The following is a 25,618-nucleotide window of genomic DNA, read 5'->3' on the forward strand; positions in this document are numbered from 1 at the left end:
AGCAGCCTTAGTAGAAATGTCACTCACTCTAGTTATATTCCCAGAACCGCCAAAGATATGATCTTGAAAAGACATGAAATCTCAGCAAATGAGGCCATCAGAGAGGCACCGTCTGTGTATGAATCATTGTGTGACAGCTTTTTATTAAGTTTCGATGCCCTGTGAAGGCAGCGTTATGTACAGTTTTCACTTTAAAAGGGTGGGTAGCTTTAAGCACAATTATACCAGGATCCATTCTGACTCATTACTATGATCTGACTTCTTAACCAGCTATAATTGATAATCAGCTCTCATTCAACCATTTTCCCAAGACTCCACTCTAGGCAATGTGAGATAAGAGACGCGTCCCCTCCCTACACACATCCGAGGACTAAGGTGCGGACGCACCACCATCCCTCTTCCTTGTGTACCTTCGCCTGGGCCATCACATGAATATCTTGTCATGACAATATTAATGACTGTTCTTTTCAATAATCAACATATAAAATGAATACCGATAAGACATAACATGGTTATTATAACGTATTTAAAGATATCGATGTAATATGATTTTTATAAAGTAGAATTTGTGAGAAGCGAGGCTTTTTGCCCGTACTTAATAGGAAAGGTTGCAAGAAAGTGAGAATTTTTTATAATTACTAATTTGCAATATCAAAGCTCACTAAAACTAATGTTTCTTATTGTTAAACAAACTCGTGGTACTAAACGAGGCAGGCACAAATCATCGTCGGTAGCAAAACGAATGGAGATTGCAGGAATCTCTTTCAATAAAAATGATCAACCATTTGCAATTTATGCAATTTATAACCAAATGTGCCTCTTTTAGAGCCAATCCTTAAGGAAATATATACATATGGTACTTATTATTGGAATATTATTATATGCGATAGACGAATGGAATAGGCTTTAAAGAAAATCCAGTGATATTGTCATCATGAAAGCCCAAAGTTTTGTAAACAGAATGGTAAATCGATCTAATGTTTTTCAAATTCTCTCTTGATCGAAAGAATGTGAACATAAGAACCCAAACCAATTTCTATACTTGTGATCAACTTGATAATCTTAGGATTTGTTTGCTTAGGCTTAAGTTTCAGTAGAAATTACTTATTTGCTTTCCTATCAAAACTTAAAATAATATCCAATTTATTACAAATATGCAAAAAAAAAAAAAAAAAATTGTGAAGGTTTAAGGTATCGGGGATCATAAAAGGTCAAAGTATATCTGCTGCAAAATCTAAATAAGAAAATGCTATAAATAGTCTATACATTTTGGTTAAATGAGCAATATGATTCTTGAACTTTTAAATTATTCAAAATACTCATTGAATTTTAGCCTAAATGTGCAATACGATTCCTAAACTTTTAATTTATTTAATGTAATCTTCGAACTTTTGGTATGTATTCAATTTAGTTATTGGATTATATGAAAATGTTCAATATTGTCCAAGAACTAAATTAAATGAGTATGAAAGTTTATGAACTACATCAAATGAATTAAAAGTTTAGGAATCATGTTAAATATTAAATCAAAGTTCATATATCACGCCAAGTGAATTAAAAGCTCATGCACCACATTACATATTAGGCCAAAGTTTTTGTATTATTTGTATTATTCTCCCGATCTAAATTAAGCAAGAGGTAAAAATTAAAAGTCTATTCAAACACAAACCCAAGAGAATAATAAGGTTTTTGTTAATAAGTGTACTAAGAGCACTTATTAAGCCCCAATGAAGGAAACTTTGCAGTTTCGAATGTACAGATGGCTATCATGTCATGCACAATTAATATCTTGAAAAGTAAGTTGATCTAAATAAATTATAAGCAACAAGTACGCTGTGTGCACTTGTAAGTAGCACTCTAAATCATACAATCTCTTATTATTTAAATTGCATTTTATTTATCGTTGTATATGTAGTGCTAGGGTACAAAAGGACTTAGAGGGTCATCATGCTATTGTGTTATATTTGAAACATGCCAAGCTAAATTATGAATGTCAATGGAATAAAATTTATCACAAAATACCAATGATATGTATTGTAAAGGATAAAGATCTAAGTGTTAAAGCTCTCATTCAACCATTTTCCTTGGTAAAAGAGTAGCATTAGATTAGGCAAGCAAGACAGATGGACATCTTTAAAAATTCATTAATCCACCCATTTTAACATATACATAATAAACAATCCTTCAAGAATTTTTAGGTAATCCTCAAACTCACGATGTAAAGAGTTATTCAACTACATAATAAGAAGCTGGTCATCGGCTAACTTTTATATATAAGTCATCAATTTTATGCTTCTTATTTGGCGTTATTTGTTTTCTTTATAAATAATCCATATTTCAAATATCTAATTATAAGAGAAGTCATTTCGAATTTAAAAATCATTTATCACTATAACAAAAAAACAAAAATCCGAGTGAAATAAGCACACCATTAATCCTCGCTGTTTACTAAAATACTACTAATTATAAAGGAATATTAAGTACGAATCCCATAGAAAAAAGATTATATTCGGACGCAAAGAAATTTTCCGCCATGAGAAGGCTTGCTTTGGACAATTTCATTCGACCACAAAAGGAAAAAAAAAGAATAATCTTATTTATCCATTATTTATTTCCCCTTTTTCGGCCCAAAAAAATACACGCGTAAAGAAATTTCGGGTGCTTATATTATCAGATGCGAGCGAGAGCGAGCGAGACAGAGAGGTTAAAGGTTAGAGAGAGAGAGAGAGAGAGAGAGAAAGGTTAGAGAGAGAAGCCGCTTCGACGACGAGGAAGGAGAAGAGAAGAGATACAGAGGAGAGAGAGGAGAGAGAGAAGAGAGAGAAGGAGGAAGCCTTCCCCTTCCTTTTGCCCTAACCGTCGCCATTTCCGAGCCCCAGGTAGGTGGCTTCCCGAAATCCCTAATCCCCTCTCCTTCTCCTTCTCCTTCCCGCCGGAATCGTCGGGCCGCCGTCGCGAGCGCGACATGCATCGCCGCGGCGGTGCCGGTTTGCTCGGGATCTGAACGGCGCGCGCGGGGTGTGACGCAGGGTCGCCGCTTCGCTTCGCCCCGCCGGCAGCGCTTCCGCCGCCGCGAATCGGGGTTCGTGATTGGATGATCGAGGATGCGGCCGCGGCTTCCGGATTACGTCTAGAGAAGGCATTGTTGCTGTTGCGGTGGTGGCGGCGGCGTCGTCGCGTGGTGGTGCCATGGCTCAGCAGTCGTCCCGTCTCAATCGGCTCCTCACTCTTCTCGACAGTATCCTTTTTCGACCTCGCGGCTTTTTTGGATCTGGCATCGCTCGGTCGGTGCGGTCGATTGGGCGAATTTGTGGTTTTTTTTTTCCTTAACGAATTGTGTTTTTAGCTGGTTCGACTCAATCCACGAGGTTCGCCGCGGCTCGCCAGATTGGAGATATCGCCAAGTCGCATCCCCGCGACTTGACCTCTCTATTAAAGAAGGTATTTTTCTTCCTTTTTCCAATGCCATTGGGACGACTCCTCTAATCTAATCATCAACGAAGATATGTCTTGCTGCTGTTAGCTCGCACTCCGCATTAGAAATTTCATATGGGCATGATGACAAGTTTTGGGAAGAGTTATTATATATTGTGCTGTTCAATATTAGAGGTAGGACCGAGGCTAATATGCAGAGTTGGGATATGCACGAATATCGCTGTATATGAAAGTAAAAAGAGGAGACTTCTGCAACATAAATTTGATCAAAAACAAGAGAGAAGCTTTTCTGATAGGGGTTCTCTTAGATACAGAAACACAATGTTTGTTTGGTATTATTAGCTTTTGACGCTGCAGTGTCTGAGGCTGCCCTGTGCTAGAGTTTTGGCCATTATTGGTGCTGGACAGATGACACTTACATGTGCTGTAATGATAAGGATTTCAGGAAGTGCTAGGCTAGCTGAAGGTTTGGCAAATGGTTAAATAAGGTCTTCAAAGTATGATATGTTCCTTAAAATAATAATATTTTTATCTCTTACAGCTGTGATATCAGTTTTCCAAGAAGTGCTAATGTTTTTTGCACCTTATGATCCTCATTTGCTTATGTGAGTACAATTATTTGATTAGGTTGCTCAATACCTTCGTAGTAAGAATTGGGATACGAGGGTTGCTGCAGCTCATGCAATCGGTGCCATTGCTCAGAATGTTAAGCACACATCCGTGAATGACTTATATGCTGCCGTTGAGATGAAGATGTCTGAGACTGGGATAGATGGCTCTCTCGGAAACATCCTTGCATGGCCTAATCAGTCTAAATTTGTGTCAAGTATTTCATTTCAAAGGTTGCATATGTTCTCATGATCTATTTCTGGTTTGCCTTGAGTGATTTCTGTGGTGAGAGTGGTTATGGACTGGGAAAATGCTAGAACCAAGTATATGTGTAGGTATTTTCTGGACGAATTTATCGTTGGTTTTCTGATTTTTTTTTTTTTTAACCTTACTGTAACAGCTTTGATTTGAACAAGGTTTTGGACTTTGGAGCCTTATTGGCATCAAGGGGTCAGGTAAAGTGCTCTGTTGGACTTTTAAACCAGCGTTTAATGCTTTTTGAGAACCTTTTTGAATAATTTTGAGTGCCAGCTCGTCATTTTCAGTCTGTGGGTTTGCTGCCTCCACATATGGAGAACTTTTTCTCATTGCTTACAATTTAATGAGCAACTTATAGTACAAGCACCAAAAACAGCATTTTACCTCTAGTGTGGTTGACTATAAATAATTTGATTACCATCTTGTGAGAAAAGAGAAGTTTGTAAGGAAAACCGGCACTTTTCTTCTACATGCAATCTGAATCTTCCAAATGCCTCACGGCCTTACGTTGACGTAGTCTCTTTCTTCTTACTACTAGTTGTCTATATTCAGTCTCTCATGCTGATGGGAGGAGAGAGCAACTAATATCAATGTATTAAGTATCATATATGTTTTCCCCTATATGGTTGCTTGGTCACTCTAGAAAGCCATTTGATGGAGGATTTTGGAAACTTAGAAAAGTGGAGAATAAGTATTTGCAGACGTTACTTATATGTGTGAGTGGAGAGCTTGCTTGTTACGCCACCTAGAAATTTCAGTTGCATAGACAGAAAAGTGGTACTACTTCTATTTTTTCACTCAGTGTTTTTTGGGTTGCGCTAGAGAAGGAGATAGGAAGATAAGTAGTTCGGAATAGTTCCCCTATTTATTTTTATTTATTTTTTAAACATTTCTAATAAAGGATACTTTTACTTGTTGCGAAGTAATGTTTCTAGGTAGCTCTCTCCTTTTTGTTGCTTTGAATGAATTATGCAAGAGTTTTGAGGTGCCATGCTATTGGGGGCCAATTACATAAAAGGTCTTTGAACTTTGGCCCGATTTGCAATGTGGTCCATAAACTTTGAACTATGTCCTCCATAAAATTTAGCCCAATATACAATGTTGTCTCTAAATTTTTAATTTCTTTAATGTGGTCCATGAACTATTGGTAAATGTTTAATCTAGTCTTTGGATTATTGTATCCCTTGATTCCATCTAGTCCCTGGATTATCTAGTCGAACGACTAAATTGAACATTTACTAAAAGTTTAGGGATCACATTGAACAAATTAAAACTTTAGAAACAACATTGCACATCGGGCTAAAGTTCAAGGATCACATTGAACAATTTAAAATTTCAAGGACCACATTGCACATTGGGCCAAGGTTGAAGGATTATTTTTGTCATTTACCTTTCTATTGATAATAAATGGCTGTCTGTTGTATAGTTTGAGATGGTTTGAAGACATTGTGAAAGATTTGACCCTTTATAAACTTCGTGACTCCTTAAGAGGAGGTGATCATCAAAGGGACACATATCACGAATTGCAAAGTGCATTAAGTCACTTACAGGAACACTTAAAAGTATAGGTGTTGTATGGGCAATTGACCACTATATGCCTTTGAGATTCTAGAGTTTAACATCAAGTGTTTGATGACTTGCTCAATGTTATTGATTACACATGGTCATACTAAATTTCAAGGGAACCATCATCAACTAATCGTTCCGTTTCCAATCAATTTTTCCCTCTCCCATGTCTCAGGAGAAGGAGCCAAGTTGTAGCAGCATAATAAACAGGAAGAAATGCAAAAACTTAAATAGAATAAAACTCTTGATATACATTTGCCATGTGTAATTGTCATTCCATGACTCTGATTTGAAAGTCTCCCCAAAGTCTTCAATTCCTAGCCACCAGAGTTATCATTGAGAAGGAAAGTCGACCACCTATTTTCATTGGGGTGCGTCATGGTTGTTGCTGGAGCTCTATCAAAATGCAATGTATAAACAAATTTTTTTTTTTTTGGGGGGCGGGGTTGGGGAGGAGGAGGGGGAGACTTATTTTTGTTTACCTGGAATTTACAACCCTGATTTGATTGTGAGAGATTTTCTTATACAATTTTTATTTTCCAATAGGAATTAGTGGAACTTCATTTAGAGGTTTATTTTTCCTCTTATAGGATTTATGAAGCCTAGATACCCGACAAATTGCACCTGATAGTGTTCAAGAAGAGCCTAAATGGTCAACCTGCGATTTAAGTGAGTTTCCTGTCAATCTTGCCCAATAAACGATGTAAAAGAGATTTAACAAGATCACCTTGATTTGGCTCATAAAGTCATACGATTGTTATATTGACAATATCCTATGAGATACACTCTCGATAAATTCTTAATGTGAGGAATATGAAATTTAATCCTTCTTTTCTTCGTAATAGCTAGCAAGCATAGGTGATGCATGTGCATAAAAGAGCGGTGCTTTTTCCCCCTAGATTAGTAAAATGACAACAACAACAAAGCAAGCCTTATCCCACTGAGTGGATCGGCTATATGAATCCTATTATACCATTGACCTCAATCCTTAATTAGATTCTGGAACCATCAAATGCTTCATGGCTTTCCTTATTGTCTCCTTCCCTGTCCTCCAAGATATTCGTAGCCTCTTTTGACTAGCATTGCAAATCCCTTCCTAAGCATCTTGTTACTGAGCATTTGAAGGTCTTAGTTTTACATGGCCAAGCTATATCAACTTACCTCTTCTCATATTATTTTCAATGGAGGTGATACCTACTTTTTCCTGAGTAGATACATTTCTAAAGTGTGGAGAAAAGATGGAGGTAAAAGTAACTCCGACCTATTGGCTGGTCATCATGCATAAGCATGGACATGGAATGTTTAGAAGGAATTGAAAAGTTGGATATTTCAAACATAGGGAAGTTGACTCATTAATTGCAGTAGTATTTTATGTATGATTAGGGTATCTTTATTTTAATCAGGTTTGCTTTCGAACAGAATAATTCTTCACTTGAAGAGCTTTGCATGGAATATGATGGCCAAGTTTCATCGGGGAAATCTCCTTACTAATGGTTTAATTAGTATGGATATATTTAAATTATTTTTTAATTACAGCATTTGGGTTGTTTAGGTTTTCTCATAGAACAGAGCATCAAGTACTCACTCTATGTTGACACAACTTCTATGGTGCAAGGGATTGTTCTTTGGTTCTCTTTCCGTACGCTTCTATTTGTTTCATGGTGGATGTTTCATGGTCATGATTTTTTTTTTTTGTTTCGACATTTATTCTATTTAATGTTGGTGATGAACTTGTTTACTATAATGTTCTCTTCCTTGGATTTTTTTTTTTTCTAAAATTTAAAGAATCTCAATCACTGTATAGTTTTCCCTGAAGCAGATTCATTTTTCTTTTTTTACTTTTTCTAATCATGCATTATAGCTCCCTTTTAATACATTGGTCTGCAGGAGTATGACATTTCAGCTGATAATTTAAAGAGTCCTCGGGAGCGTCTGGCCCGCCAAAAGCAAAGCCTTAGACGCCGTTTGGGTTTGGTCTTTTCTCCCTTCTATTATTCTTAATTGATGAAGATGACTATATTGTACTCATTTGGGTATGAATTATCAGTCACATCTAGTTTTGCGTGTGTTTTAGATTGATTATTCTGCTTTTCTACGTCAGTGGTTGATGTCAAATATGATTCTCATGACAAAGATTTAATAACTGTGACATGATCAAACTACGTTAATAAATGGTCAAGACAAGTATTATATTTTTCGGTAAGTGTCGAGAAAAGTATTTGTGGTCTATAAAAATGAAAATTAAACATTCATATTTATGATTTGGATTTAACATTGCTACGGACAGAAGTAAATTCGCTGTAGTAGGGGATAGCAATGCCGCTGTATGATGATTCGTCAACATTATAGTGACTACCAGGATTCTCCTTGTTTTTGTCTTCTAGCAAAGCAGGATATACGACCAATGAATATCTAACAAATTTTTGCTTAAAAAGCAGCTTTTGAATAAATTCCTTCTGATATATCACTTTGTACATGCTTGATGCCTGATTCAATCAGAAGCATGTGAAAGTTGTACTCTCTTTAAAAATTTTATCTGTGGATTGTTTATGTTTTTCCACAAGACATGTTGGAAGTAATAAATTTTATTGTCATATTTTCACCAGAATTTCCTTTTTGCCTGACATTAGAACTTTCAGATGATTGTGAAACATTCAGAGTCCTGAATGTTCTGCTATGCTGAGGATTTAATGCTAAGTATCTCTTTTATATCAGATGAACTTATGTTTGAAGTATTCATTATTTGCTTTTAGAACTTATTACATATTAGTACTAGTTATGTGCAATTGGGGCAAATTAGCTGGATGTCGAACTCTTCATGGTCACCCATGCTTTAAGGAAGTAGGCGAGGACTTAATTATTCTTTTTTCGGGTGAGGGTGTCATCCAATATGTAGCATGCGGAAGCACATTTTAAACAATTGTTTCATGAACTCTGCTGGATGCTCAGTTACATATTTTGAAAGAACAAAGATCTATCATTTTATTTTGGCCCAAAGGAGCCTGGTTTGATATACCTTCTCCAAAATGTGTTAAATATCTGCTTCATAGGTTTTGCATTTTGCATCAATCTACACCCGTCTCCTAATGCTAAGTCAATGAAAACAGGTCTGGATGTCTGTGAGCAGTTCATGGATGTCAATGATATGATAAAAGATGAGGACCTTATGGTGCAGAAATTGCATCCTCATGGAAATGGTTTAGACCATAAAATTTATGCTTCAGCTTCTGTACATAATATTCAAAGACTAGTTGCCAAGATGGTTCCTTGTGTTAAAAGGCCAAGCGCTAGGGAATTGAATCTATTGAAAAGGAAAGCAAAGAGTACTTCAAAGGACCAAGGCAAAGTTTGGTCTGAAGATAGCAATACAGATGTATCAAATGCACATAACACAACTGCCCCAAAGGGCACTGGTCCAGAGTTAACAGTTATTAATAAGGTATTGGAGGATTCACGTCATATTTTCCTCTTCTTTTTCTTTGGATGCCATGTTTAAACGTTTTAACATTTTGATGCCCTTGCTTGTACACATGCATGTGTTCATTTGTGGTTCTGGTGACTTCTTTCTTGTAAGCACGTTTTCTTTTCTCCATTAGTACTTACAGAAGTATTTGTCATTTGTGAAAGTGGAGCAATCTCATTCAAACTATTGCAAATGTTTGTGTTTTTCTCTCTTGTGTGGAAACCTGGAAAAAATTCTAAAACTTCATTCATTTTGGTTTTCTGAACTTCAGGTCAAATTGAAAAGGCAAAATACAAGGTTTTAATCATTTTCTAGCATTGCATCTTTCAGAGGAATTTAATTCTTCAGAAGAATGACTTAGATTTGACATTGAAGGGTAGCCTTAGAGCAATGGTAAAGTTGTTCCCATGTGATCTGGAGGTCATGGGTTTGAGTTGCAGAAACAGCATCCTGCAAAAATTGCAAGAGCAGGCTATGTACATTACACCCAAAATGGTCCGAGCCTTACCCGGAGCCTGTGCACGGCAGGAGCTTTGTGTATTGGCTGCCCTTTTCTTATAACTTAGGTTTGACATTAGGGCTTTGAGGTTATAGAAGTCTGATAGAGCATGGTCAAACTATTAAATGTTGAGCTTGTGGTTATATAGTTTATGCGTTCGATGATCAGAGATATAGTTCACTTTTTGTGTCTTAATGTGTAGGTAGATTGTTCCCTTGATGACGATGCTGACCATGATGGTGAAGGAGTATGGCCTTTCCGTAATTTTGTTGAACAACTTATTCTTGATATGTTTGATCCGGGTACGTTTTGTACATTAAACTAAGTTTCAATAATGTATTACATGTGAGTGACTGTTACTCTGGCTTTGGATGGTCAGTCTGGGAGATTCGGCATGGAAGTGTCATGGCTTTAAGAGAAATTTTAGCTCATCATGGTGCTTCAGCTGGTGTCCTGTTGCCCAACTCTGGCTCTGCTGTTATGCCTTGTGAATTAAGAGATGAGGGTTCCATATGTTCATCCGAAGACAAAAACCATACAAGTACTTTGAAGAGAGACAGATCCATTGATCTCAACATGCAAATTTCTGCTGATGATTCTGAGCCAGAAATTAAGAGGCCCAAGATTGAAGTTGCAGCCTCTCCATCTCAAAATGTAGTACTTCCGGCTAGCACTGCTGAGAACATGGATGTCACCGTTGAGGTTGAAGATGTTAAATGCAATTTGCTTGATGTTCAACCAGATGGTGGGACGATTAAGTTGGATGCTGAATCTTATCTTGATGATGTATCTTGCTCTCATAAAGAAGAAGCTGGTGAAGCAGATTTGAGGAGTGACTCTAATGCGAAGTGTCTGCTAATGGCTCCAGATATATTGAAACATCTCCCAGAAGGCTCTGAGCTGGTGAACTTGGTCGAAGTGGCTAGGCATTCCTGGCTTAGAAATTGTGAATTTCTTCAAGATTGTGCAATTCGTTTTCTATGTGTGCTGTCCCTTGACCGGTATGTTGTCCAATTTCATGTTCATTTTTCCACAAGCAGTATCCGATTTGAGCTCTCTCATGTGTTAAGTAGGGGGACTAGTCGGTGGCATCAGTCACTCAATTGAAAATAGACAGTGAAATTGTGTATTGACTACCTGTTTCAGCCCTTTAAAAGCGCGATATCAGATTTTTTATTAGTTACTGGTTTTTTATCTTCTTTCTCAGTGCACTGCAAAGGAATTTCTTGATGGGCACCAAGTGCATTCCACCTTTACAAAAACTTTTAGATGCAGTGTGTACAATTTAATGTTACTAGAATATTTTGCTCAGAAAACATACTTTTCCCATTTTAACTGGAATTTCCAAAAAATGAAATTGGATTACTACGTGTTCTGACTGGTGCTTTCCATTCAAAATTTTGTGAACGAGAGTTCTAAGTTTTGGAAAATATGAAATATGAGACAACAATACGTGGCAATGTTTATGCTTTTTGAAAGGTCTTGGGTGTTTGGCATAAAATGAAAATCAAGTTTCCCACCTTTTAGGAAAGGGAGAATCGAAATACTGGCTCTGACTTAAAAAGTTTTGGGCTTGTTTTTTTGGGCAGATTTGGGGACTATGTATCTGATCAGGTTGTTGCTCCGGTTCGGGAGACTTGTGCGCAAGCATTAGGTGCTGCATTTAAGTATATGCATCCTTTATTAGTTAATGACACATTGCGTATTCTGCTTCAGATGCAGGTAAAGTTAATGGAATTAATCTTCCAATCCTTACTGGTGCAAACCTAGAATTGAATTTCTTCTTTCCTACTGTGTATTAGCTCTGTCTCTCTGATATTCATATGCTTAACTTTTCAGCATAGACCAGAGTGGGAAATTCGCCATGGAAGTTTGTTAGGTATTAAGTATCTGATCGCTGTGCGACGGGTAAGCCACTTGTGTCTCATATCTTACTGAAATATACCAATATTAGATTTCTTATATGAAATGGTCACCTGTTGTCATGTTTCATGTGGTTCTCTGTATTGCAAGGCATCTTCAGCAATAAGAAATACATTCCGAAGAAATTATGGGCTGTTGCTTTTTTTTAACATGAACCAATATACAAAAGATACAGTAAATCCATGTAACTGTTTGCTTATGTTGTTATTGCAAGTAAATGCCATCTAGTTTGCTTAGCTTTTTTCTTTATCAGCTACACTCACTTGTTTGCTGCATTTAGGATATGCTGCATGGTCTCCTTGGTGCTGTCCTCCCTGCATGTAAAGCTGGGCTGGAGGACCCTGATGATGACGTACGAGCTGTAGCTGCTGACGCTTTAATACCTGCTGCCTCTTCTATTGTTGATCTCAATGGTCCAACCTTGCATGAGATTGTGATGCTACTTTGGGATATCTTGCTTGATCTGGATGACCTAAGTCCCTCGACTAGCAGGTAATACAACCATTTGAGTTGCTCTTTCAGCTGTTTTGCCCATCTAATGGTAATTTCTTTTGTATTTATTTCTTTGGCCAGTATTTATAGGAATATAATAATGAAGACAGATCTCAATAAAGGAAATCACAACTTCCATAAGCTAGAACCTCGTTATAAACTCAGTAGATGATGAATGCAAGAAGAAACAAGAAATGGCAACTGATAGAATGCTCTAGTTAGTACTTGTGTAGGCATGTAAGAAGATGGTCATTTGCTCCATCTTGCGGAGACAACAAGGCATCTTCTTTTTCTTTCTAATTTTTTTTCTTCATTTGTATTAATGAAATGAACTGTTGCACTAATGATCTTGAATCAAGTTGACATTGTTTCCCCTCCTCATAAAATCTCATGAGTTTGCAAGTTTGACTACCACGCTTGAAATTCCTTGCTGAATGGTTTATTTAACTAAAATTGCTTCATGACTATATGCAACCACCTCTCAGCATTGTTGTATTTTTGGGTAAAGGCTGCTGAAAACCCTAAACTATGCCCACTGTGATACATTTGCCCTAAACTTCTTTTTGTGACACCAAAAACCTGAAACTTGTACCTATATGACACATTTACCCCAAGCTTTTTCTTGTGACACAAAACACCTGAAACTTGTATTCGTGTGACACATTTGCACAAAATTTGGTGTTACAAAAAAAAAGTTTGGGATAAATGTGTCATACCGGTATGAGTTGGGGTTTTTGGTGTCACTGAAAAAAGTTTAGGGTAAATGTGTCACATGGGTACAAGTTTGGGGTTTTTGGCATAACAAAAAATAGTTTAGGGTAAATGTGTCATAGTGGGCAAAGTTTGGGGTTTTTTATGGCTTTTTCCCTATATTTTTTGGGTTGCTACATTCAAACATTCCTGGATGCTACTTTTATGCATTGAAACTATTCACATTGTAGATTTGTCTATTGACTTTCAGTGTTTCGGAATACTTTGAGTCATTCAGTGGCTTTTTTTTTTTTTTTAATTGGTGAATTTGAATGATCATTCTAATATAGGAAACCCCATATGCTGTTCAGACTTTATTGAGACAATTAGTTTTCTGGTCAGATCAATTTCGGGTTGGATGGGTCTGTATGTGGAGTCATTTTATTCAGATTCGTTGTTTAGGTTGGAGTAATGGGTATTACATCTCTTAATTTCCATTTTATTCAGATTTTTTGTTTTTTGCCCATTGTTCCACTGCAGTGTGATGAATCTGTTGGCAGAGATCTACTCCCAGGAAAGTATGATTCCTAAAATGCTTGGGACTTCGGTATTGAAAGAAAAACAGGACATGGACCTAAATGATGTGGTTAGTGCGGATAGTTTTGGAGAGAGAAAAGATACACAGGAAAATCCTTACATGTTATCTACTTTGGCACCACGCCTTTGGCCATTTATGAGGCATACTATTACATCCGTCCGTCTCTCTGCTATTCGCACTTTGGTAAGCTCAAGGCTTTCTTTTATGGGCACTGCATTTCATTGGGGTTGATGTCTCTTCAGTAAATCCGGTTAAGAATCAAGAAGTTATGTATAAATCAATATGTCTGCTTAGAAAGATTTAATCTGCAATCTGGCAGTTATAAGTTTTGTGTTATTCATTTTGTACATGCATGCTCTTTTTCCCTGATGAGTAGAGAGAAGTTCACTATGATACACCAAGGGGCTGCCAAGACATTAAGAAAAGGAGGTTAATGACAAAAATGAGCTTATTTATAATACAAGGAATCCACCATATCAATCAAATTCATTACATCCAACTGTAAATCCATGATATACCAAAATTGTAAAACAGTGATCTAATTTAGGTTTTCATTTGGGTTTTGTGGTTATCATACATTTATTTTATTGTAGAGTTGCAGATTCTTGTTAATATGATTGCTTCCTCTTGATAAATTTTTTACTAGTGTTGACTTATTGCACTTTGATTTTAGGAGCGGCTACTTGATGCTGGCTTTAAAAGAAGCATCTCCCAGAGCTCCAGATGTTCGTTTTGGCCTTCATTTATTTTGGGGGATACAATAAGGATAGTTTTCCAGAATCTGCTGCTGGAAACAAATGATGCGATTTTGGAGAGCTCTGAGAGGGTTTGGAGGCTTCTTGCTCAGGTTTTGAATTTGATGAGATGCAGAACATTCTTAGAATATATTTTCTTCTTTGATTATCTATTCAGGGACAATAGGTGATATTTAGAATAGTAATTAGTCTCTGAATCTGCAGTTTGCATGTAAAAGTGTGTTGCCCTTTCCATTTATTTTTGCAAATTTATCCAAATTTAAGCTGCCCAATGGTGTTATGCAATCTGTTATAATACCTTCTTGACATTTAGGGAATCATGCAATCATGTTAAGACCTTCCATATAGAATGCTTGCCTGAAGCTAACAGCAAAGAATGTGCTAAACTATTAGCAGTGGCTAGTTTGTATGTTGTGGACTGTCCAATGCAATGTAGAATCAAATATATCAAGCTCTCCCAAATAATGAGGAAAGAATATTCTGAACCTGAATATCTAGAGTTAGCAAATAAATTGGTAACTGCTACTATCTACTGCTGGTTTCCTGTGAGTGGGTCCTGTAAGTGGTGGGGTGCATGTTTACCTGCTTTACTTTGTCCTTGTTGTGAACATGTGTTGCCGTTCATCAACCAAAATGTGTTGTTACTTTGACTTAGGAAGTGACGTGATAGGATTTATGTATTTCAAGCAGTGTTTCATCGCCAAACTCAAATGTGCTTTCAACTTTAGCGAGGAAGTGTGGATGACATGCCATAGATATCCAGGAAATAGGGTTGACGCTGTTCCTCATTGTAGTTCTTGCTCATGTTGTTTGGAATGGCGAAGCAAATATATTGCGTGTATGCATGCGCGCACACACACACACACACACACACACACACACACACGAGGCATCAATGCCATGAAAAAGTTACAAATAAACCAAAAAATTAGAGAAAAAACATAGTTTAGTACTTTGACATCTATGTCAAAATAGGAGGTTTTGAACCAAGAATTTGTGTATAAGTTAGCTCTAATCATCAGAAGGTCTCGTTTTACTACATTATTTGTGCTTATGATGCTGGGGCTCAACATGTGATTAAGAAGAGTTTCTTTTAATAGGGATCTCTGTCTGGATCTGAGTTCTTCACCTAGGTTTGTCATGTTGGAAGTTCAATTTGGTATTGCAGTTTATTTTATCAAACAATAGCTGCCTAGTGTTAACTTGAACATACTAGTTGCCTACTTTGCTAGTTCTTGCTTTTTAATTTTATGCATAATTTTATTCTGTCATTATTGATGATTTATTATTGTTATTTATTTAGTTTTTTTTTTTTTTTTTTTTTGTGGGTGTTTTGACACGAATGTCCTTCTTTTGTGGGGATCATTGCTAGTGCCCAGTTGAAGACCTGGAAGCTGTTGCAAAGTCTTATATGTCTTATTGGATAGAACTTGCATCTACTCCTTACGGTTCTCAACTGGATCCTGCCAAGATGTTTTGGCCTGTAGCTCCTCCTCGAAGGAGCCATTTTAGAGCTGCTAAAGTGAGAGCTGTGAAATTTGAAAATGACCCTTACCGAAACAGTTGCTTGGACTCTGGTGGAGGAGTTGTTCCACAGGAAAGAAATGGGGATGCTTCTGGAAACTTGATAAAAATTGTTGTGGGTGCTGATGCGGAGATGTCAGTGACTCATACCAGAGTTCTATGTGCCTCAGCTTTGGGAGTCTTGGCTGCTAATTTGCGAAAAGAATCTCTTCAATGCATTGTTGATCCTTTATGGAGTGCCCTGACCTCCTTCTCTGGGGTGCAGCGGCAGGTACTACTGCTAAGACATAAACAGGATCTCTCTCTCTCTCTCTAAAGCATGTGTGTGTGTGCGTGTGCGTGCGCGCGCATACCATGTGTCTGTGCCATGTCTGTTAGTTTTACCCCTGTACCTTTTGTTCGGACATTTCTGGCTGGCCATCATTGACTGATTTCTTTTTCTTGTCAGGTGGCATCCATGATTCTCATTTCCTGGTTCAAAGAGATTAAAAGTGGGGACCTCTCTCAGGATAAGTGCATTAGTCCTGCAATTCCTGAAAATTTGACAAAGTGGTTATTGGAATTATTAGCATGCTTAGACCCAGCACTTCCTACAAAAGAATCACCTCTGCCCTATTGTGAGCTTTCAAGGACATATGCTAAAATGCGGAATGAGGCCACTCAGTTGTTACGAGCTGTGGAGTCATCAGGCAAATTTATAGATACGTTATCTACAATGAAAGTTGATTTAGAAAGCTTGAGTACTGATGATGCAATTAACTTTGCTTCAAGACTACCAACATTTTCTGATGATGCCTCCAGCAATGAATCTGTGGCTAAGCACATCCTTGATGATATTGAATCAGCCAGGCAACGGCTTTTGACTACTTCAGGCTACCTAAAATGTGTTCAGGTAAGTCTGAGATGCAACTGACCATTTTCAGTATGCTGCCTTGTATTGTTGACAAAGTCATGTTTCATATTTCGTCTTTTCTTTCAGTGAGCACACTCATATCTTTATCTTGTCAAGTTGTGATTTTCCATACTGGATTAAGTAAGGGTCCCTCATGTTTTTGAGTCATGGTTTTTTCCAGTTTGACATCATTTTCCATTTTGTTTCGTGCATTTACATTGATGCCTTCTTTCTCTCATGATGATTTAGTGCTTCAGCCTGAGGTTTCTGATAATGTGCATTTGGGTCGATTGACTGAAATCTGCTTATGGTCTCTCTACGGAAATCCCCCTCTGTTGTAGAGAATATTAAAGATGCACTTATGCAGAGTCTACCTAAAATGATAATGGTCTTCTCTGGGCTAATGCACTATATTTACCGGATACCAACTGCCAATGGGAGATTAGTATTGTTGCCATGATCCCTTTGAACTTTGCATTTCAAACTTCTTGACTGTATACTTCATGTTATATAAATTTTCTTTAAGTTTTGGATGGTAGTTATTTGTGATCATCCACATCTTTTCCAACAATTTGCAGAGTAATTTGCATGTCACCGTGTCTGCTTTAGTAGCTGCTGCTGTTGTCTGGATGTCAGAACTTCCAGCCAGATTGAATCCTATAATCCTTCCTCTGATGGCTTCAGTCAAAAGAGAGCAGGTAGTGTTTTACTTTGTTTCTATGTCAATCACACATGTACATGCTTTGTTGAACTTTGACTTAGCTGGATCACTCTCTCTTTCTCTAGGAGGAAATATTGCAGCATATGGCAGCTGAGGCACTTGCTGAACTCATTTCTCGCTGTATTTCGCGTAAGCCAGGCCCAAATGACAAGCTGATCAAGAATATTTGTAGTTTAACATGTATGGATCCTCGAGAGACGCCTCAAGCTGCAATCATCAATTCTATGGAAGTTATTGATGATCAGGATCTGCTCTCCTTCAGGAGCAGTTCTGGTAGGCAGAAGTCGAAGGTTCACATGCTTGCTGGGGGTGAAGATCGGTCAAAAATTGAGGGATTTATAAGCAGAAGAGGGTCTGAATTCGCATTGAGGCATTTATGTGAGAAGTTTGGTGCTTCATTATTTGACATGCTGCCAAGACTATGGGATTGCCTTACTGAAGTCTTAAAGCCTGCTAGTGATGTGGACGAGAAAGAAATTGTGATGGCGATTGATCGCATTAAGGATCCCCAAATGTTGATAAATAATATCCAGGTTGACACTGTTAACATTGACTAATTTTCTCACATTTTTTAGCATTGGAAGGGTGAAATCATCTTATCTGGCATCATTGTTTGGAACTTTAAGTGGCATTTTTATCCTTTATTACATGCATACGAGATGTTTTAGGACATGAGTGTGTGGCCCAACCTGATCATTTGGCTTTATTACTTAGTATTTGGATAGTTTAATCCAATCTGATTTAGCTATTGTTTGTTATCATCTTGTGACTCTGCTGCATCTGATCTGCAGTTGGTTCGGTCAGTGGCTCCGATGCTCCACGAGACGTTGAAACCCAAATTGCTAACACTTCTTCCCTGCGTCTTTAACTGTGTACGTCATGCCCATGTGGCAGTAAGATTGGCAGCTTCTAGGTGCATCACTTCAATGGCAAAGTCAATGACATTAGAAGTGATGGCAGCTGTTGTTGGTAATGCCATCCCGATGTTGGGAGATATGACATCTATTAATGCCAGACAAGGTGCCGGTATGCTTATTAGTTTGCTAGTCCAGGGACTGGGTGTGGAGCTGGTTCCTTATGCTCCAGTGTTGGTTGTTCCTCTGCTCAAATGTATGAGTGATTGCGATGCTTCTGTCAGACATAGTGTCACACATAGTTTTGCTACCCTTGTGCCTCTTCTTCCATTAGCTAGGGGCCTTCCTCGGCCAGTTGGAGTGAACGAAGCCTTGTCTGGAAATGCTGAAGATGCACAATTTTTGGAACAGTTGCTTGACAACTCACACATCGATGACTACAAGCTGTGCACTGAATTAAAAGTAACCTTGAGAAGGTAATAATTAAATTCTGTGTTTTTTTAATGTTTCAGTGCATGTGCATCTTTTCTTTTTAAAGACAAATGGAACGGTACTAATGTAAAAACTAGAAGAACTTGAAGGATACTAGTTTGAAAAGATGTACATCTTTTTTGTAGTAGTTTTCTCTTCTGAAGTACTACAGGTAACTATAATGGTTCCATTTCCATCTAATGAAGTCTTATTCATGAGCTAACATCTAGGAAGGAGGTTGATATGAGTTCTTTGAAACTTCCATTTAGGAGTTGGTGCAAATGCCAGCAATTCATTTTGGTCCAGTGGTTGCTGCTTGTAGTTTTACCTATGAATGTGACTGACTCTAGGATGAGGATTTCTAATTGATTTGGGTTCTATACTTCATGACAAAACTGAATGTTGTTGCCATCTGGCAATAAGTTCATTTTAACCTTGTTTCATACCCTTCGAAGATGTACCTGTACTGTTAATAAATGCAGACCAACCTCATTGCAAGTTTCATTATTCATGCACTTAAAACTTGATGAATATTTATGGATTATTGTATTCCCTGCTCCAAGGATGATTTGCAATTGACCCTAGTACTTTTTCCCCCTTTTGGCAATATTATTCCATGTACTTTTAATATTGGTAAAATAGCCTTACCTTTTGATTTCACTGGGATTTTTTGATGTAATCAGTGATGCCATGATGGGGTATCATTGAATTAGTCAGATAAGGTGTCTGTTAAAATCTCAATAGGAGGATGACTGATGGACTATTACTTATGATAAGTGAAGCTTTTCTCAAACAAACTTCATTTTTCCAATGATCTAAAGTACAGTTGGTGATTCGACCCAAAAAGAAAAGCACAGTTGGTGTTGAGATGTTCCCCTAAAGATTTACCCAAATACTTGAAATCATGGAGGTATCATGGTTTGGCTTTCTTTTACGTAGGTACATTAGTTGGATTCATTGAAATTATAATATCCAGGACACCTGTTGGTCAATGTCGAGAAGTAGAATGAAAAATTTCCGAGGATTGCTTGAAGGTTTTTGAATTTCATATGCAATTTGTTTAAGATGGCACCATGTAGACAAAAGTTACTCCCATGATTTATTGATACATTAAGATTTAACAAATGTTTAAATGTCACAGAGCAGTGGTGTTACTACAACATGAAAATCAGTGCTTTTTTTTTACTGTTTTAACTTTTAACTGTCTTTAATCACTGTAAATCTGAGAACCGACAAATTCTTAGGTGGCATTTTGTTTGCTTTAAGCCAATTAAATGTACTTTGAATTTTAAAAACCCATAAAAAAAAGTTTGTGGTGAATTGATGTTGTTATTTGTAGGATTTGAGGTGAATACTGAAGAAAGGTGTGATTTCAAACTCAAGAAGGGAAAAGCCCAAATCTAAGAGTTAAACCTGCAATAAACTTTCTTAAAAAAAAAAAAAAAAAAAGCTACAATGGAAACCCACTAGTTTTGGATTGATCAATACCTGTTGCTTTTCTTCTTCTTTTCTATATATCCTTGTTATTCTTGGCAAGTTTTCAAACGCTTCATGTTACTTATCATATTCATCTACGGTAATTCACTTATACTCAATAAAATTCTGAATTGTGGATAGCAACGTTTCTCTCCACCCAATCTTATCATCTGCAAGCTAATGGATATATCAAATCTTGTTAGTGACTTTACTTGGGTTTTGTCCTTTCTTCAGTTCTCTTCGCAATGATACTATACTGTGACAGGAGATTTCTTGTGCTATTCCTAGAAATTGTGAATCCCTTGGAACTCAGTCAACACTCTGGATGCAGATTAATTAGTTGTTAAATGCTGATATATAATATGGATCTATTGCATTTTGTCTAAATTTGTGATCTTTCTCAGGGATTTATGTTCCTTTTATTTTAGTCATCTGAATTTTACTAAATAGGATTTGCAGCAAAGCATAGGTTCCAAGTAGCATATATGTTTTGACATTCTAAAGTTTGAACCAACATAATGTCTTTGCTTGTAGGTATCAACAAGAGGGTATAAACTGGCTTGGATTTCTGAAAAGGTTCAAGCTTCATGGGATATTATGTGATGATATGGGGCTTGGCAAGACGCTTCAAGCGTCAGCTATAGTGGCCTCTGACATAGCTGAGCACCGCGCTATAAGCAATGGCGAGGGTCTTCCTTCGTCATTAATAATTTGCCCGTCAACTCTTGTAGGACACTGGGCTTTTGAAATAGAAAAGTATATTGATCCATCTTTAGTATCAACTCTCCAATATGTGGGCTCTGCTCCAGATCGCATTTCCCTGCATGAAGAATTCGATAAACACAATGTCGTCATAACATCATATGATGTAGTCCGCAAAGATATTGATTACCTTGGACAATTAATGTGGAACTATTGTATATTAGATGAAGGACACATTATCAAGAACTCGAAGTCTAAAATTACAACTGCAGTGAAACAGTTGAAAGCCCAGCATCGCCTTATTCTTAGTGGAACACCAATTCAGGTACAATATTATTGCAATATTCCTGAAAGAGAAATCTGAACTTCTTGTTTCCTGACAAATATTTGGTTTTATTTCTTTTGATGCAGAATAACATAATGGATCTTTGGTCCCTTTTTGACTTCTTGATGCCAGGGTTTCTAGGAACAGAGAGACAAGTATGTATCCCGCTATTATGCATCACTATTTATGCTGAACTGTCATGCATTATAGTTCGTCAGCTCAGTTCTAAAATGGGATCGTTTTGTTAGCATCAAGCTTTTTTGGCTTGCTTATCCAAGATCAATAAGCTGTCTGCTTGGAGCTGTAAGTAGTGAACACAAAAAGGCACAAGAAATCATATGAATACTCAATTTGAGAAATCATAGGAACACTCAATTATTGGAAGAACAGCCCCAACCAGTAATCAGCTCCATCTCAAATGAACAGATTCAAGCCCTGTCAAACACGCTTAAACGTTTTTTGCTTCTGGATGTGGATACCAAGCATGAGTGTGCTTAAAATTGCTGGAATATTTTTTCACCATGACTTTACTTTTGATCCATCCTTCCGGGATAATTTGTTATGTTCTGGGAGTTAACTTTGACTTGCTGTTCAGTTTTGCTGCTAGCTGGTGCTGGTTCTTGTTTTACACTGTTATTGTCTGTGAAGAGAATGAGGTGTACTTTTTCTTTTCTGTATGTTGCATTGAGCAGCAAGACAGTCACCCTAAAGATTTTCCTGTATAAGAGGACAAGTCTTTTTTCTATATCTTGTACTAGTATAATCAGGGTATTGTGGTGCATAGTAAATTTCTTTGTCTACCATGCTTTTTTGGCTGAAACTAAGCTTTGGATGGGCTTGATAAGTCCAGATGTTTTTTGCTTTCATTTCTACTGCCATATAATAGTGTAATGTGACTTGAACAGTTTCAATCTACCTATGGCAAACCACTGTTGGCGGCTAGAGATTCAAAATGCTCAGCAAAGGATGCTGAAGCTGGAGTACTTGCTATGGAAGCCTTGCACAAGCAGGTCACTATTTTCTGTTCTTTCTAGGTGATTCTTTATAAATCAACATTCCGGTCTCAAGTTTCAAGTTTTTTCCTCATAGGTCATGCCTTTTCTGCTTCGTCGGACCAAAGATGAAGTATTGTCGGACTTACCGGAGAAAATTATTCAGGACAGATATTGTGACCTTAGCCTTGTTCAGTTAAAACTTTACGAGCAGTTTTCTGGTTCTCCTGTTAGACAAGAAATTTCAAGCATAGTGAAACTAAATGAGGCCGAAGATATGAAAGATGTAAAACCCGCTTCTTCTAAAGCATCCACACATGTTTTCCAGGTGACAAAGCAAAATTCTCATTTGGTCCCTGCTACACCTCTCAATAAGCTTCTATAACCTCATATTTCCCCTATTTTTTGTATCTCAGGCACTTCAATACTTGCTTAAACTCTGTAGTCATCCATTGCTTGTCACTGGGGAAAAGATTCCTGCCTCGCTGGAAAGCTGTCTGTCAGAACTGTTTCCTGGAATCTCAAACATTATTTCAGAACTTCATAATTTGCATCATTCTCCCAAATTAGTTGCTCTTCAGGAGATTCTTGAAGAATGTGGAATAGGCCTGGACACTTCATCTTCTGAGGGTTCTCTTCCTGTTGGGCAACATAGAGTTCTAATATTTGCTCAACATAAGGTAATCTCCTGTTTAACTGGTTATTCTAAAAAAAATCTCACCTTTTTCTGTTATGTCTGTTTGACAGAGGTACCTTTTGTAGGCCTTATTGGACATCATTGAAAGAGATTTGTTCCATACCCACATGAAGAAGTGAGTCTATTGTGTGTGTGTGTGCTCGCGTGCGCGTGTGTCAAGTGTGCACTCATTTTATCTTCCTCTCGGTCTATGCTCTAACATCCTATATCGTTTGATATCTTGTGGTAAAGCAGTGTTACATACTTAAGGTTGGATGGATCAGTAGAACCTGAGAAACGTTTTGACATTGTGAAGGCTTTCAATTCAGACCCTACTATAGATGCCCTGTTACTCACGACACATGGTACGTCATTTGTTCCTCTTTACTTGATTTTGCCAATGAATAATAATAGATTTGTAGCTCACAGGGGAATGCCGTGGGCTTTGGTTTGAACCCAATACTATTCATTTGAAATAATGCTTCACATATGCTAACTCCAGAGTTCGTGTTGCAGTTGGTGGGCTTGGCTTGAATCTGACCTCTGCTGATACACTCATTTTTATGGAGCATGACTGGAATCCTATGCGAGATCATCAGGTAATTGGTCCTTCCAGCTTTTATGATTGCTTGTAGCTTTTAGTTAAGCTTATTAGCATCATTTAAATCAACCTATGAAAGCCAGTAGCAGATGTTGGAAGAAGAAATCGTCCTTCCCCAGCTCCTTGCTTATGGTCTTGTCTGTTAAGTGGAAATTTGTTAGGAAAAAAGAGTATTTCACATTATGGACTTATAAGTTATCTGTTCCATACACAAAATCGTATATTAGTTAAATCCACAAAATAACTCTGAATAATTGAACTTTCAAACACTAGATCTAACAAGAACTCCAGATACTTCAAAAGTCAAAAGTCCTTGTCAAGTACAAAGGGCCAAAAAACAATTAAAAGCTTTTATCTCTTCCAACAAGCTCTCATTATGTATGTGCTCAAATTATTTTCAGGCTATGGATCGAGCACACAGATTAGGCCAGCGGAAAGTTGTCAATGTGCACCGCCTCATTATGCGAGGCACCTTGGAGGAGAAAGTCATGAGCCTTCAGAGATTCAAAGTGTCGGTTGCAAATGCCGTTATTAATTCAGATAATGCTAGTCTGAAAACAATGAATACTGATCAACTGCTTGATCTATTTTCTTCAGCAGAAACTGGCAGAAAGGTAGTGGTGCCTGTTCCTTTTCAATTCTTATCATTCAGTGTGTCACAGTTCTTTGGTTGCATAGTCTGTTGTCATTGTTAGTGATACACTTTACTGCTACTGCTATCAACAATCTCTCTCAACTGTTGACGGTGTTGGGAGTCTGGACTTTTAGTGCTTGTAATTAGAGAATATATTATATGCGTGTATTAGTTTTTTCGCTCCTTTTATGCCATCCTAAATATTTACTTAAATTAAGTTTCGTGAGTTTCTTTTTCTTTCAGATCACTTCTTTTATTTCTTGTTATAATTTTGTCCTTTTTGAGGATAGGGAAATGGGTCAGGATTAAATGGATAGTGTAATTTCGGTATTCTTCTCCTTAATACTTCTTATCCTTGTAGTTAAATATTACTTAATATTTAATTTTCAGGGAGCTATTGTATCAAGACGTGCAGATGGCAACATTGATGTTGACCCTAAGTTGATGGGCGCTGGGAAAGGTTTGAAAGCCATGCTTGGTGGATTGGGTGAGCTGTGGGATCAATCCCAATATGCCGAAGAATATAATTTGAACCAGTTTTTGGCAAGGCTTAACGGCTGAGTCCAAGCTTGAAGCGATGTACAGGTTGTATATCTCAGGATGAAATAGGGTCAAAATTTTGGCGTTATAGTTGTAGGTTCTCTTTTCTGTCTTTACTTTTTTATTACCTTTCTCAAATGGCCCTCCTTTCTAATGAGTCCTGCCATGTTTGCTTCCTCCATTTCTTTTTCCTCCCGTATGTGCTTTTTTGTCTTCTATGGGGGGTTGTGCAGAGAAGATGGATTGGGATCGTTAGTGCAGGAGTCCGGCATGTGGAAGAGTTAAGAATATTGAGTGAGTTGGTGTTGGAAAGGATTACAGAAGTGTAAATTGTAGACAGATGTATAGACATTTGGCTTCATTGACTTAATAAGAGTTATTACTTTTGGTCCAATGAGGAAATTTTGGACACTAGAACACATCCTTAACAATTTCTCGGTAACATGCTCTGTTTTTTTTTTTTTTTTCCTTTTCTGGATACTAAATCTTGATAATGTACTTCAAACTGTTTAACAGTGCTAAGACATGATATCTCTAGCCTTGGTTATACCAAGTTGCTTTTGGTTGAGCTTTACTGTTGGTTGGTAAACCAGGGGCATCGTTGATTTGTTTGCTCTTGGTCCAGGTATGCCGGCTACATTTACAAAAAAGCATGTTTGATCTTCTACTTTACATAGAGTTTTCTTATATTTTAGTAGAGACGCGCCATCATCTTGCCACTAGAACAAGCGGACTTAAAAATTTACAGGTTCCACTCCAGCAGGGACTTTCCAGTGGGAAAATTCTGGCAAGTGCGAGAGCATACTGACATCTTTAGATGTACTTGTAGCCACTTGCAGCTTGCTCAAGATGGCGGTTGATGCCTTGATGGCTCAACTGCAGAATGGATCTTTGACGTGAGTTCTCTTTCTTTGATTCTTGC

General features: G+C 37.5%; 1 protein-coding gene across 2 annotated transcripts; it reads left to right on the plus strand.

Moving 5' to 3' along the window:
* Positions 1 to 2,720: 2,720 nt before the first annotated feature.
* Positions 2,721 to 25,115, plus strand: LOC104441303 (TATA-binding protein-associated factor BTAF1). 2 transcript variants are annotated; one of them, XM_010054396.3, is made up of 29 exons: positions 2,721 to 2,879; positions 3,030 to 3,238; positions 3,347 to 3,441; positions 4,063 to 4,277; positions 4,445 to 4,499; positions 7,756 to 7,837; positions 8,976 to 9,307; positions 10,033 to 10,132; positions 10,210 to 10,831; positions 11,420 to 11,552; positions 11,670 to 11,738; positions 12,034 to 12,245; positions 13,476 to 13,716; positions 14,207 to 14,380; positions 15,661 to 16,083; positions 16,261 to 16,704; positions 17,283 to 17,402; positions 17,491 to 17,958; positions 18,217 to 18,755; positions 20,761 to 21,253; positions 21,340 to 21,408; positions 22,159 to 22,263; positions 22,343 to 22,573; positions 22,662 to 22,925; positions 23,008 to 23,057; positions 23,177 to 23,286; positions 23,438 to 23,520; positions 23,924 to 24,136; positions 24,547 to 25,115. In XM_010054396.3, the coding sequence occupies exons 2-29, from the start codon at positions 3,190 to 3,192 to the stop codon at positions 24,715 to 24,717; spliced, it is 6,162 nt and encodes a 2,053-aa protein (XP_010052698.2). In that variant the 5' UTR covers positions 2,721 to 2,879; positions 3,030 to 3,189; the 3' UTR covers positions 24,718 to 25,115. The 2 variants fall into 2 exon arrangements, with proteins under 2 accessions (XP_010052698.2, XP_039167345.1); XM_039311411.1 differs by lacking the exons at positions 2,721 to 2,879; positions 3,030 to 3,238; positions 3,347 to 3,441; ... (1 more) ...; positions 4,445 to 4,499; positions 7,756 to 7,837 and having other exon boundaries at positions 9,174 to 9,307; positions 10,037 to 10,132.
* The last annotated feature ends 503 nt before the right edge of the window (positions 25,116 to 25,618 follow it).

This window comes from Eucalyptus grandis, chromosome 4 (genome assembly GCF_016545825.1).
Source record: "Eucalyptus grandis isolate ANBG69807.140 chromosome 4, ASM1654582v1, whole genome shotgun sequence".
Taxonomy (NCBI): domain Eukaryota; kingdom Viridiplantae; phylum Streptophyta; class Magnoliopsida; order Myrtales; family Myrtaceae; genus Eucalyptus; species Eucalyptus grandis.

Bases quoted from the DNA above. Each gene is read 5' to 3' on its own strand.
- LOC104441303 (XM_010054396.3), top strand. From the start codon at position 3,190: ATGGCTCAGCAGTCGTCCCGTCTCAATCGGCTCCTCACTCTTCTCGAC. The intron at 17,959-18,216 runs GTTGACACTGTT...TCTGATCTGCAG, and splicing joins TGTTGATAAATAATATCCAG to TTGGTTCGGTCAGTGGCTCC. The intron at 21,254-21,339 runs GTACAATATTAT...CTTTTGATGCAG, and splicing joins TTAGTGGAACACCAATTCAG to AATAACATAATGGATCTTTG.